At 42.0% G+C, this 12,939-nt stretch overlaps 1 protein-coding gene across 2 annotated transcripts in view; it reads left to right on the top strand.

Annotated features, from left to right (window-relative positions):
* The window catches only part of LOC129051142 (ubiquitin carboxyl-terminal hydrolase 6-like), a 60,262-nt gene that overhangs the window by 30,840 nt on the left and 16,483 nt on the right, over window positions 1-12,939 (top strand). For both annotated transcript variants that reach the window (XM_063718043.1, XM_063718044.1), the window contains 4 exons: window positions 2,414-2,491; window positions 4,650-4,770; window positions 9,685-9,876; window positions 11,867-12,155. In XM_063718043.1, coding sequence (XP_063574113.1) covers window positions 2,414-2,491; window positions 4,650-4,770; window positions 9,685-9,876; window positions 11,867-12,155 — 680 coding nt within the window. The remainder of the gene's footprint in view (window positions 1-2,413; window positions 2,492-4,649; window positions 4,771-9,684; window positions 9,877-11,866; window positions 12,156-12,939) is intronic.

Below are 12,939 nucleotides of genomic sequence, written 5' to 3' on the forward strand. Positions count from 1 at the left end.
CATTTACTCTGAATAATTTTTGGGATTGTGATGATGTCTTATTTTTATCTCAATCAAATTGTAGATCATTTTCATTTCTTTTCTTTTCTTTTCTTTACGACAGAGTTCTCCTCTTGTTGCCCAGGTTGGAGTGCAATGGCATGATCCTGGCTCACTGCAACCTCCACCTCCCGGGTTCAAATGATTCTCCTGCCTCAGCCTCCTGAGTAGCTGGGATTACAGGCATGCACCACCATGCCTGGCTAATTTTGTTTTTTTTGGTAGAGATGGAGTTTCTCCATGTTGGTCAGGCTGGTCTCAAATTCCCAACCTCAGGTGATCCGCCTGCCTCAGCCTCCCAAAGTGCTGGGATTACAGGCGTGAGCCACCGCACCCAGCCTGTAGATCATTTTCTTACCATCATGGTACAAATGAGAGTTCTGTTTTATGGTAACTAAAAAAAGTTCTTTACTTATTTGTTATGATATGGGGTCTTTTGATGATTAGGGTAGGGCTTAGGATAAATACATCTTTTTTTTTTTTTTTTTTTTTGAGACAGAGTCTTAATTTGTCACCCGGGCTGGAATGCAGTGGTGTGATTTTGGTTCACTGCAAACTCTGCCTCCAGGTTCAAGTGATTCTTACACCTCAGACACCTGAGTAGCTGGAATTACAGAGGCTTCCAACCACACCCAGCTAATTTTTGTATTTTTAGTAGAGGCAGGGTTTCACCATGTTGGCCAGGCTGATCTCGAACTCCTGGCCTCAAGTGATCAATACCAGTACCTCGGCCTCCCAAAGTACTGGTATTATAGGTGTGAGCCACCACACCTGGGCAGATTTAAATTTAAAGATTTAAATAAATCTTTATTTAAATAAATTATTTATTTATTTTTATTTTGTATTTTTTTGAGATGGAGTCTCATTGTGTCACCCAGGCTGGAGTGCAGTGGCATGATCTTGGCTCAATGCAACCTCCACCTCCCGGGTTCAAGCGATTCTCCTGCCTCAGCCTCCTGAGTCACTGAGATTACAGGTGCCCACCACCATGCCTGCCTAGTTTTTGTATTTTTAGTACAGGCAGGGTTTCACCAGGTTGGCCAGGCTGGTCTCAAACTCCTGACCTCCAGTGATCTGCCCGCCTCAGCCTCCCAAAGTGCTGGGATTACAGGAATGAGCCATCACGCCCGGCCAAAATAAGTTATTTAAATAAATAATTATTTAGAATATTTATTTTAAGATTTAAATAAATCCAAAGGAAAACTGCAAATAATAGATAAGCAGTTTAGTTAACGAATGTTGTGTTTAGTAAAGATGAAAGTTGGACAAGATTAAATTTGAAGTCAAGTAATTGAATGAAAGAGCTTCTAGATGAGGGCTTTTCCCAGGACTTGCTAATGAATTGGATGTGGAGTATAGGGAAAGAGGAATCCAGGCTGACTTCTTTTTTTTGTGGGGGGGTGGGGAATGGAGTCTTGCCCTGTCACCAGGCTGGAGTGCAGTGGCATGATCTCGGCTCACATTTGGCTTGGTTCCAAGTCTTTGCTATTGTGAATAGTGCCGCGATAAAACATACGTGTGCATGTGTCTTTAAAGCAGCATGATTTATAATCCTTTGGGTATATACCCAGTAATGGGATTGCTAGGTCAAATGGTATTTCTAGTTCTAGATCCCTGAGGAATCGCCACACTGACTTCCACAATGGTTGAACTAGTTTACAGTCCCACCAACAGTGTAAAAGTGTTCCTATTTCTCCACATCCTCTCCAGCACCTGTTGTTTCCTGACTTTTTAATGATCGCCATTCTAACTGGTGTGAGATGGGTGCAGCACACCAACATGGCACATGTATACATATGTAACTAACCTGCACGTTGTGCACATGTACCCTAAAACTTAAAGTATACTAAAAAAAAAAGAAGTTACGCCAAAAATGGTATGTAGCTTATAACTCTGAGTAGTTAAGGCAGTACTTAGCATGTACCACATCAGCGATTCTGATTCAAGAAGACTTCTAAATATACAGCTTTCTGCAATGTGTCAGTGTTCTTGTCATGGAAAGATCTAATTATTTTAGTTTAATGTGAATTAAATCCTCTGATAGAATTAAGGCTGAAGGATAATTGGTATTTGATTTCATGATTAGCTTATCTTGTAAAATTTTCATGGGCCACATGGCTCCCTTAGAGACATCTGGCAGTCGTATGTCTACCCTTCTGTAAGCCCAGATAGAGGATGGGAAGCCAGAGTGTATTTGGTACTGGGCTGCAGCTAATGGATTAGGGTAAGTAACGTTGAGCTGTCAACATGAGCATACTGCTGTGGCAAATGCCCCTTCCTAGGATTACTTCAAGAGAAGATGAAAAGGAGTTGGACCTCGAACCAGAAATGCTTCTTACACTCTTTTTGTTCTCTTCTCTTTACATGATGACAGTATCGGCTGTCAATATCCATTCACTCTACGAGTTGTGCAGAAAGATGGGAACTCCTGTGCTTGGTGCCCAGAGTATAGGTAAAGTGACCTGCAAAAGAATTACATTAGTAGAATTTCAGCTTTAGATATGATACAGTTTTCCTAAGATTTCCAATTTTGAGAAGTAAATAGTGAATAATGAGAAACTTAAGAATTGTGGCTGGGCACGGTGGCTCACGCCTGTAATCCCATCACTTTGGGAAGCCGAGGCAGGTGGATCACCTGAGATCAGGAGTTTGAGACCAGCCTAACCTGGTAACACCCCATCTCTACTAAAAATACAAAAATTAGTGGGGCGTGGTGATACGTGCCTGTAATCCCAGCTACTTGGGAGACTGAGGCAGGAGAATCACTTGAACCCAGGAGGCGGAAGTTGCAGTGAGCCAAGGTTGTGCCATTGCACTCCAGCCTGGGCAACAAGAGTGAAACTCTGTCTCAAAAAATGTTTTTCACTTCCTTTTGAGGTCAATAGATAAGTTTTGCTTTTGAGACTTAGCTGGTTTTATAAACTACAGTCCATACCAAATTCATAGCTTGTGATAAACATTTATTACTCTATAACTTCACCTCTCCTTTTTTGTTTTGTTTTGTTCTGAGATGGAGTCTCACTCTGTTGCCCAGGCTGGGGTGCAGTGGCTCAATCTTGGCTCACTGCAACCTCTGCCTCCCAGGTTCAAGCAATTCTCCTGCCTTAGCCTCCCGAGTAGCTGGGACTACAGGTGCACACCACTGTACTCAGCTAATTTTTGCATTTTTAGTAGAAATGGGGTTTCGCCATGTTAGACTGGTCTCGAACTCCTGACCTCAGGTGATCCACCCACTTCAGCCTCCCAAAGTGCTGAGATTATATGTGTGAGCCACCATGCCAAGCCTCTCCTTAAATATAAATAAGTTTGCCAGTTCTGAGCACAGTAAATCTTAGTCTTTACTAGACTTTGCTGGAAATCTGTTCTTGGTTTTTAAAGAGTTACAGAGATTGATTGGTCATTGCTGTTACAGCAGGGAAAGTGCCTAATGATACTAAAGTCCACCTTTAGAGAACTGCGATAGACTTAGTAAACTGAGTCTAAAGTAGGCATTGGTCGGGCGTGGTGGCTCACGCATGTAATAACAGCACTTTGGGAGGCGGAGGTGGGCAGATCATAAGGTCAGGAGATCGAGACCATCCTGGCTAACACGGTGAAACTCCGTCTCTACTAAAAATACAAAAAATTAGCCAGGCATGGTGGCGGGCACCTGTAGTCCCAGCTACTTGGAAGGCTGAGGCTGGAGAATTGCTTGAACCCGGGAGGCGGAGCTGGCAGTGAGCCCAGATCGTGCCACTGCACTCCAGCCCAGGTGACAGAGCGAGGCTCCATCTCAAGAAAAATAATAATAATATTAATAAAGTAGGCATTGGAACCATGACTTTATTATATCCTCCTCCCCTACCCCATCTCCCACCCTACCGCTGCAACTCTATAAACTTTTTTTTTTTTTGAAACATGGTCTCACTCTGTCACCCAGGCTGGAGTGCAGTGGTATGACCTCGGCTCACTGCAACCTCCGCCTCCCAGGTTCAAGCAATTCTCCTGCCTCAGCCTCCCAAGGAGCTGGGATTATAGGTTCCCACCACCGTGCCTGGCTAATTTTTGTAGTTTTAGTAGAGACAGGGTTTCACTATGTTGGTCAGACTGGTCTCGAACTCCTGACCTCAGGTGATCCACCCACCTCGGCCTCCCAAAGTGCTGAGATTACAGGCATGAACGACCATGCCCAGCCTCTGTAAACTTTTATATGCATTTATTTAAACTGCCATTTTACAAACAAGGAGCTAGGTGTTATACTAGATAAATTGTCCTACCTCAGAGCATTAAATAACTGAATTTGGAATTTCTTGCATGCTGTAGTATCTCAAACAGTCAATTCCCATGTCATTTATTTGCCATAAAGTTCACATCTTCCTGTGATTAACAGATGGTTACCAAGTACTTTGTAAAAATAAAGACTTGAAAAGTGAAAAGCATGATTCCCTGAAATGATAATAATTATTAATAAGTATCCCTACATTTATCAGAGTCTGAAGTTAGAAGCCCATGACAAATTGTGAGGCCCAAGAGGAAAGCAGAAAAGTAGGAAGGGAGAATATTTTTTATTAAGAAAATTTAAATTCCTTCATAATTATTTCTTCCTCTGTGGATCTTTCCCCCCTTTTTAGATTTTGCAGAGGGTGTAAAATTGATTGTGGGGAAGACAGAGCTTTCATTGGAAATGCCTATATTGCTGTGGATTGGGACCCCACAGCCCTTCACCTCCACTATGAAATGTCCCAGGAAAGGGTAAGTGTTTAGGGCCGCCATAAAATGGTGGTTTTTATATGGGAAATTTCCCCCAGTGTAACTCTTATGCCATTTCTGTTTGAAACAATTTAAAACAACCAGAAAGGCCTTCATTGGCATCCTCTATGGCACCTAATATATTGACATGTTTGCTTGAGCTTTTTCATTTTCCAGCTTCTGAAGTTCATTGTATTGGGGCATTGTCTTTGTCCATTTTCTGTTGCTATAACAGAGTACGTGAGGCTGGTAACTTATAAAGAAAGGAGGTTTACTTAGCTTACTGTTCCGCAGCCTGGGAGGTTCAAGGACATGGTCCTGGCTTCTGGCAAAGGCTTCTGTGCTGCATCATAACATGGCAGAGAAGATCAAAGGAGAACAGACACAGGCAAGAGGGAGGACCAAACAGGAGATCCTCGCTTTCTAACAGCCCGCTGTCTTGGAAACTAAGTTCTCAGAAGAGAACTCACTACTGCAAGAATGGCACCAACCATTTATGAAAGTTTCACCCCTATGACCCAAACACCTCCTACTAGGCCCCACCTCCTAAAAACACCACATTGGGAATCAGATTTCAACAAGCATTTTGGTGGAGACAAATAAACCATATCCAAACTATAGCAGGCATGAAATTGCAAAAATATTAATCAGTGAACCTTGAAACCAAACTGTGTCTGGCCATGGCATATCAATAAGCATCTCTCTGTTAAATATTATTGAAGTTGCAGCATTTGGTAATCACAGTTACTTAGTTCAAATGTGTCCCAGGGCTATAGCTGTTACCTTTAATAGGCATAGTGATCAGAAAAGTTAGAGAAAGGATTGAAATGTTTCAATTTTGGGTACCTAAGAGCACATCTCAATGGCCACTCTTCACACTTCACATTCTTCTATTGTCACTGTCTGGCCAGAGCAATTTTTAAATTTTGAAAATGTTGCTTCAGAAATAATTTTAACTCCATACCTAAAAATGTTCACCTCAGGCAGTTTTTAATCAACCAAATATTATTTGAAAGGTAAAGACATTAAGAATCTGATAGAGAGGTAAAAGCCACAGAGTCAAAGGGGTTCCTTAAGTCACATGAGGAATTGTAGTGGTTTTTGCATTTTTATGGCTCTTGATAGGCAGAAATTTCCTTTACTATTTTTTAAAGCATTCCCTTTGGATAAGTTAGTAATGGTAACTGACTTTTCTGTCTTGTTATTCTATGGAGGACTGGGGAAATTACCAATTCTAGACCTAGTTTCCTATTTAGATCCCAAAATATGCCCCACACACCAAGGCTCCTGGGAGCCCTTTCTAGCCAGGAATAAGTATAATTTGTGGATACTTGTCAAATGAAAGATCACTAGGCTAAAGCTAAAGAAAGCTGAAGAGAAACTAATGTTCTAGATCATGCTCACTAGCAAGGAGGGAAAATTTTACCAGTTGATAGATTCATAAATCTTTGTCAGCACAAAATCTGACAGGGCATTATTCTGACAAGACATTACTGTCAATGATGATAAATTATTTGGCTCTATAAATCTCTTCCCCTTTTTAACAAATCCAGTGTGCAATCTGAAAAGCTCTTTAGGACATCCTGCTTATAGGAAATGGCCTACATGACCTGTTAAATCTCACCCTACTTCCACTTTCAGTGATGCACTTAGGATACCATGGAAATGAAGGGCTATTGATGCCTTGCTAGGGAGTGGGGCCATATGCCTAATCTGGGCTCCACTACATGTAGAGTTTCTGCATGTGCTTAGAAAGTCATGTAGACAAAAGAGATACCGTGGTTTAAATTGGGATTTTCGCCCATATGCTTTATATTTTTTATTCCAGTGATTTCCCTTTTAGGAATTTATCTGAGGGGAGAATACTCTGTAATTACTCCATAATTTGCAGGCAGATATCATCATAGCATTTTTTAGGAGAGTAAAAAGTTATTAACAACTTAAATTTGTCTCACATTAGAGGAATGGTTAAATAAAGCATGGTGTATTCATTGGATAAAATATAATGCAGTTGTTGAAAATGATTACCAGGGGTTTTTGCTAACATTTATGGGAACATGATTATGATATGTGAACATTTTTTTAAAAACAAGACATAAAGTTGCATATACTGGAAATAATACCTTCAGTATTGAAAATAATACTATTTGGGAAAAAGGACAGAAGAAAATCTGCCAATATTTTGACAGTGGTTGCCTTTGTATTAAGAATATAAAAGGATCCCCTGCCTTTTTACATTTTTCTCTGCTTTCCAAAATTTCCACATGAATATTATACTAGTAATCAGAAAAAAATAGAAGGACAATCACTCTTATCCTTTTTATTTCTCTCCTGTTTGGACCTCAGATTCCTCAGTAGAAAATTAAACTAGATGCCAGCCTGGGCAATATGATGCCACCCTGTCTTTACAAAAAATGCACAAATTAGCCAGGTGTGGTGGTGTGCACCTATAGTCCCAGCTGCTTGGGAGGCTGAGGTTGGAGGATTGTTTGAGCCCAAGAAATCAAGCCTGCAGTGAGCTGTGATCTCATCAGTGCACTCCAGCCTGGGTAACAAAGCAAGACCCTGTCTCAAAAAAAAAAAAAATGAAAGAAAGAAAATTAAACTAGACAAATTCTTAGGCCTCTCTCTTTTTTTTAATAGTCTTATATGAAAACTATTACTTCATTTCCTGTGTTTTGTGTTAAGATGAGCTTTAAAGCAACTCTGAAAAGAAGAGGGTGCCATAAGTAATTTATAGAGTGTTTAAACAATAGTAGAGGATCTAAGCATGGATCCCAAGAGGTAAAGGGAATCTTTATCACTTTGGGAAATTTTACTGATAAATAGAAATTATTGTCAGTACAGTCCACAAATATGTTTTTTATCAGCCTTCTTTCCTCCCTGTCTTCATCTAGCACTGTAGCCTGTGTTCCACAGAAAATATAGTCAATAAAAATCAACATTCTTTACTAGCTTACTCTAATTTGTGGTTGGCCATAAAGTATTCCTGGTAGAGATAATAGAGATAATATTTAACTGGCTATGAGAAAGGAAACACTATCGTATGTGATACACCCCTTTTTCTACTCATTGCAACAACTATGATACAGCATGTTTGCTTTTGAAGCATGTCAGTTTTTTCCTTGAGTGACCAGTTCAAAAGATGATGACAGTTAATATCTTGTTACTACAGAATTTGTACTCAAAAAAGGAGTCTATAACCCAAGTCCAAGCCAGATTTCCCTTTCTAAAAAAAGAATTTTCCTCTAAGTTCCCCTTTTTAAATGAGCTTTTTAGCCTGGATAGTTATGCAGTGCTAGAACCTTAACTGCATGATCAAACCCAACCTTGCTAGTTTATAACAGCATTTGACAGCCTCATGACTCTCATATAGGGAAAAAGTGTCGCCTGAAAAACCCATGCTAAGCTGAATGTCCTGAGCTGTGCCAATTTGTATTCCAGGCAGCCTGAGGTTCCCATCATGAGTTTCAGGAAGGGAAATTCATGGAGGAAGTTCACCTCTGGAAGGGAGGAGCAATAAATAGGGTGGGTGATGGACATATGTGACGTTTGCCACAGAGAGGCAGTCAGTGTGGGCCTTGTGGTCCGGGCTCTGCTTTGGGACACAAATATATACTGTGTGAAGTCTTATGGTAGCATTCATAACCCTGATGATTCACCCACCTTCCCATACATTAGAGGGACAAACAGAAGGATCCCAGCTCTATGGTTCTTGATTGTTTGTCAGGTAGCAGCCAGGCATGGAGAGGGAAAAATTCTTTCTTTTCTGCTGCACTCTAGATCCTTCCTTCTCTCCTTCTTCTTCATTCTACACCACCCCCAACATACATCCATGCACCCCGCCCATTCTTTGCTCTCTCTCCTTTCTTACACTTAACTCCTTCTTGCTCCACAGCCTAACATGCTGATTAACAGGACCCCAAAGGTTTGGGTGGGTATTAGGGGCCTTCTCAACAAAAGCAGCACACTCTTGAGCTTGTTCTTCCTTTTGTTGCCATCTCAGATAAAAAGGCCCCATGAGGGAGGAGACAGATAATTATAGACTTGATATTCTGATAACTGTGTGATACATGGGATCAGATGCAAATGAGTTGTACCCTGTGGTGTTTCATGCTCTGCTGTGTTGTCTTCTCATGGTGAGCTTTTCTGTGCCCTTATTTCATCCGGCTCTGGTTTCTATGTTTCACATTATTTATCCTAGCCTCTGTAAACTCTGCAGCATACTAATAATGCTCTGGCTTTCTGGTTAAAAATAAATGGCTTACAATCAGCACCCCTGGCTTGAGGGCCAACTCACATGTAATCCCTTATAAGATTCCAAAGTTGTTAAATAAATGCAATTCGTTTTGTTTTTGTCATTTTGAAGCATTCAAAAATTTTTCAAGAAAAGCTATGGTCATATAAATAGAAATTTTATCCAGAATGTTATGATGTAACATTTGTGAATAAATATGTAGGTGCTGTATTTGCTCAGACTCTAGTTTGGGTTGTGTTTTCTTTTCCCTTTTTTTTTGAGACAGGGTCTCTCTCTGTCATCTGGGCTGGAGTGCAGTGGCATAATCACAGCTCACTGCAACCTCTGCTCCCAGGCTCAAGCAATCCTCCTGAGTAGCTGGGACTACAGACATGTGCCACAATGCCCAGCTAATTTTCAGATTTTTCTTTTACAGAGACAGGGTCTCACTCTGTTGGCCAGGCTGGTTTCCAACTCCTGGACTCAAGCAATTCCCCCCACCTCGGCCTCCTAAAGTGCTGGGATTACAGGCCTGAGCCACCATACCCAGCCAGTTGTATTTTCTTTTTCCTTATATAGAGTAAAAGAAGGGTGAGTGACCGAGAGGTTGATGCATAGCTATATCACCAGTTTAAATGCCTTCCCACATACCCCTTTCCTCCTGTTCCCTCTACCTACAGGTTGTAGATAAGCATGAAAGTGTGCAGCAGAGTCGGCGAGCGCAAGCCAAGCCCATCAACCTGGACAGCTGTCTCCGTGCTTTCACCAGTGAGGAAGAGCTAGGGGAAAATGACATGTACTACTGTTCCAAGTGTAAGACCCACTGCTTAGCAACACAGAAGCTGGATCTCTGGAGGCTTCCACCCTTCCTGGTATGTTACAGTCCTGCCTCTGAGAGAGCAGGAATCTAGCAGAAAAGAAAGAAGACATGAACAAACAGGAGGTTTTGTTATTTTTGAGAATAAGACTTTTCCTGCAGCAGCGTTTAAAACACTTTCTGTACAAGGTTTTTATGTTGAATACAGAGATGAATCTGTCTACAAATATTTGGTAGTTCCTTTTCCTAAAAAGCTTATAACCTAGAAGAAGAGATCAATCATGTAGACCAGTAACTGCAATTCAGTGCGATGTGAGAACTGCCACAAGGGGTACAACGTGGTGAATTTGAACTTCAGGAGAGGTTGAACTTCTGGCTCTGTGGAGAGAGGAAGCTTAAGCTAGCCCTTTGTGGACTCTAGAAGAGCAACTGAGCCCGGAGCCCCCAACACCCACTGCACATAGTCATGTGGCTGTGGCACGCTGCTGAGTTGAGTGTGTGTGCACAAGCACACCAGTGCACTAGGGCCTGCGTGTTCTTTTAGATTTAATTTACTTCTGCCTTCTCCCTTCATGGATTAGGAGACTGTCCTTTTGTTTGTCAGGAGAGTTTGAAGTGACAAATCTTCCTATTCATTAAGATCAGTGTAACTGTAAGGTACTGGCATATTTTAATCAGATATTTATATGTATTTTCTTTTTTTGTTTTTTTGAGACAGGGTCTCACTGTGTCACCCAGGCTGTAGTGCAGTGTTGTAATCTCAGCTCACCAAAACCTCCACCTCTCGGGCTCAAGTGATTCTCTTGCCTCAGTCTCCTAAGTAGCTGAGATTACAGGCACGCACCACTACCACCCGGCTAATTTTTGTACTTTTGGTAGAGATGGGGTTTCACCATGTTGGCCAGGCTGGTCTCGAATTCCTGACCTCAGGTGATCCACCCACCTTGGCCTCCCAAAGTGCTGGAATTACAGGCATGAGCCACCGTGCCCAGCCGTATTTTCTTATTCCATTCATGTCTCTGTCACACTACTCTGTGAAGCTGAATGTAGGTTTTTCTTAGACCACAACAGCTTCCTAGGGAATGATGCACAAGAAATTAATAACACTGGTTGTCAGCTAGCTCCACAGATGGGAACTAGAGGGAAGGGGCAGGCTTGGGGACAAGGTGGGTGACGGGGAGGGGGAGACCTTTTTTTTTGAGATGGAGTCTCGCTCTGTCACCCAGGCTGGAGTGCAGTGGCAAGATCTCAGTTCACTGCAAGCCCCACCTCCCGGGTTCACACCATTCTCCTGCCTTAGCCTCTGGAGTAGCTGGGACTACAGGTGCCTACCACCACGCCTGGCTAATTTTTTAGGTGTTTTTTATTTTTATTTTTTGGTAGAGATGAGGATTCACTGTGTTAGCCAGGATGGTCTCGATCTCCTGACCTCGTGATCCACCCGCCTCGGCCTCCCAAAGTGTGGGGATTACAGGGGTGAGCCACCACACCTAGCCGAGGGGGATACCTTTTAAAAAAACTGAGGTATAATTAACATACAATTAAAAGCATAGATTTTTAATATCCAGTTTGATGAATTTTAACAAGTATATATTTTCATATAATCATCAAATAAAACAAGCAGAGCAGTCATGTAGCCCAGTAACTGCAATTCAGTGTGATGTGAGAACTGCCACAAGGGGTACAACGTGGTGAATTTGAACTTCAGGAGAGGTTGAACTTCTGGCTCTGTGGAGAGTGGAAGCTTAGGCTAGCCCTTTGTGGACTCTAGAAGAGCAACTGAGCCTGGAGGCAATACCCACTGTGCAGTCATGTGGCTGTGCCACACTGCTGAGTTGAGTGTGTGTGCACAAGCACACCAGTGCACTGGGGCCTCTGTAGAGGCCTTTATGAAACCATATTTTTGAAGTCTTTAAAAAATAATGAAGAGTAAATGTTCTGTTATATACTCCCAAACATTCACATGTATTTGACTTGTTTTTTCCATGTAAATTTTGTATCTTCAGAATGCTTTAATGCGATGTTTTCTACCTTTGCTTCTCCAGATTATTCACCTTAAGCGATTTCAATTTGTAAATGATCAGTGGATAAAATCACAGAAAATTGTCAAATTTCCTCGGGAAAGTTTTGATCCGAGTGCTTTTTTGGTATCACGAGACCCAGCTCTCTGCCAGCATAAACCATTCACACACCAGGGGGATGAGCTCTCCAAGCCCAGGATTCTGGCAAGAGAGGTGAAGAAAGTGGATGCACAGAGTTTGGCTGGGGAAGAGGACATGCTCCTGAGCAAAAGCCCATCCTCACTCAGCGCTAACATCAGCAGCAGCCCAAAAGGTGAGGCCTGGGGGCCTTATGCAGTTGCTTTCTTGGGACTCCTGTAGGCTACATATGTTTCTCTGTCTTCTGTTCTGGAACATCAGGTTGGTTCAGTGGAAGGAACCTATCTGGAATCAGACCTATCTGTATTTAAGCTATGTAAGTTTTAGCAAGAGATTCAGCCTCCCTGAATCTATTTTCTCATCTGTAAAATGGAGATAATGCCAGGTTTACAGAGTTGAGAGTTTGACACATGGAGAGTAAAGCACTTCACACAGTGCCTGATGTATGGTAAACAGAAATGGTAGCTGCTGTCTTGTCCCCTTATAGTGAAAGTTCTGAGGTTCCCCATCTTTCAGGGGGTCTAGAGGATCAAAACTCTTTTTTTATTTATTTATTTTATTTTTTATTTTTTTGAGACAGGGTCTCACTCTGTCACCCAGGCTGGAGTGAAGTGGTGCAACACAGATGACTGCTCACTGCAGCCTCGACCTCCTGAGGTCAATCAATCCTCCCACCTCAGCCTCCTGAGTAGCTGGGACTACAGGCACGCACCACTGCACCTGGCTAATTTTTGCATTTTTTGTAGAGACGGTGCTTCACCATGTTTCCCAGGCTGGGCTCGAACTCCTGCACCCAAGTGAACCTCCTGCTTCAGCCTCCTAAAGTGCTGGGATTACAGGTGTGACCCACTGTGCCTGGCCCAAAACTATTTTCATAAAAATACTAAGACAATATGTGCCTTTTCACTTTTATTCTCTCACAGATGTACAATGGTGTAAGAGACATGACATGGAAGAAT

This window comes from Pongo abelii, chromosome 19 (genome assembly GCF_028885655.2).
Source record: "Pongo abelii isolate AG06213 chromosome 19, NHGRI_mPonAbe1-v2.0_pri, whole genome shotgun sequence".
In the NCBI taxonomy this organism is placed as follows: Eukaryota; Metazoa; Chordata; class Mammalia; order Primates; family Hominidae; genus Pongo; species Pongo abelii.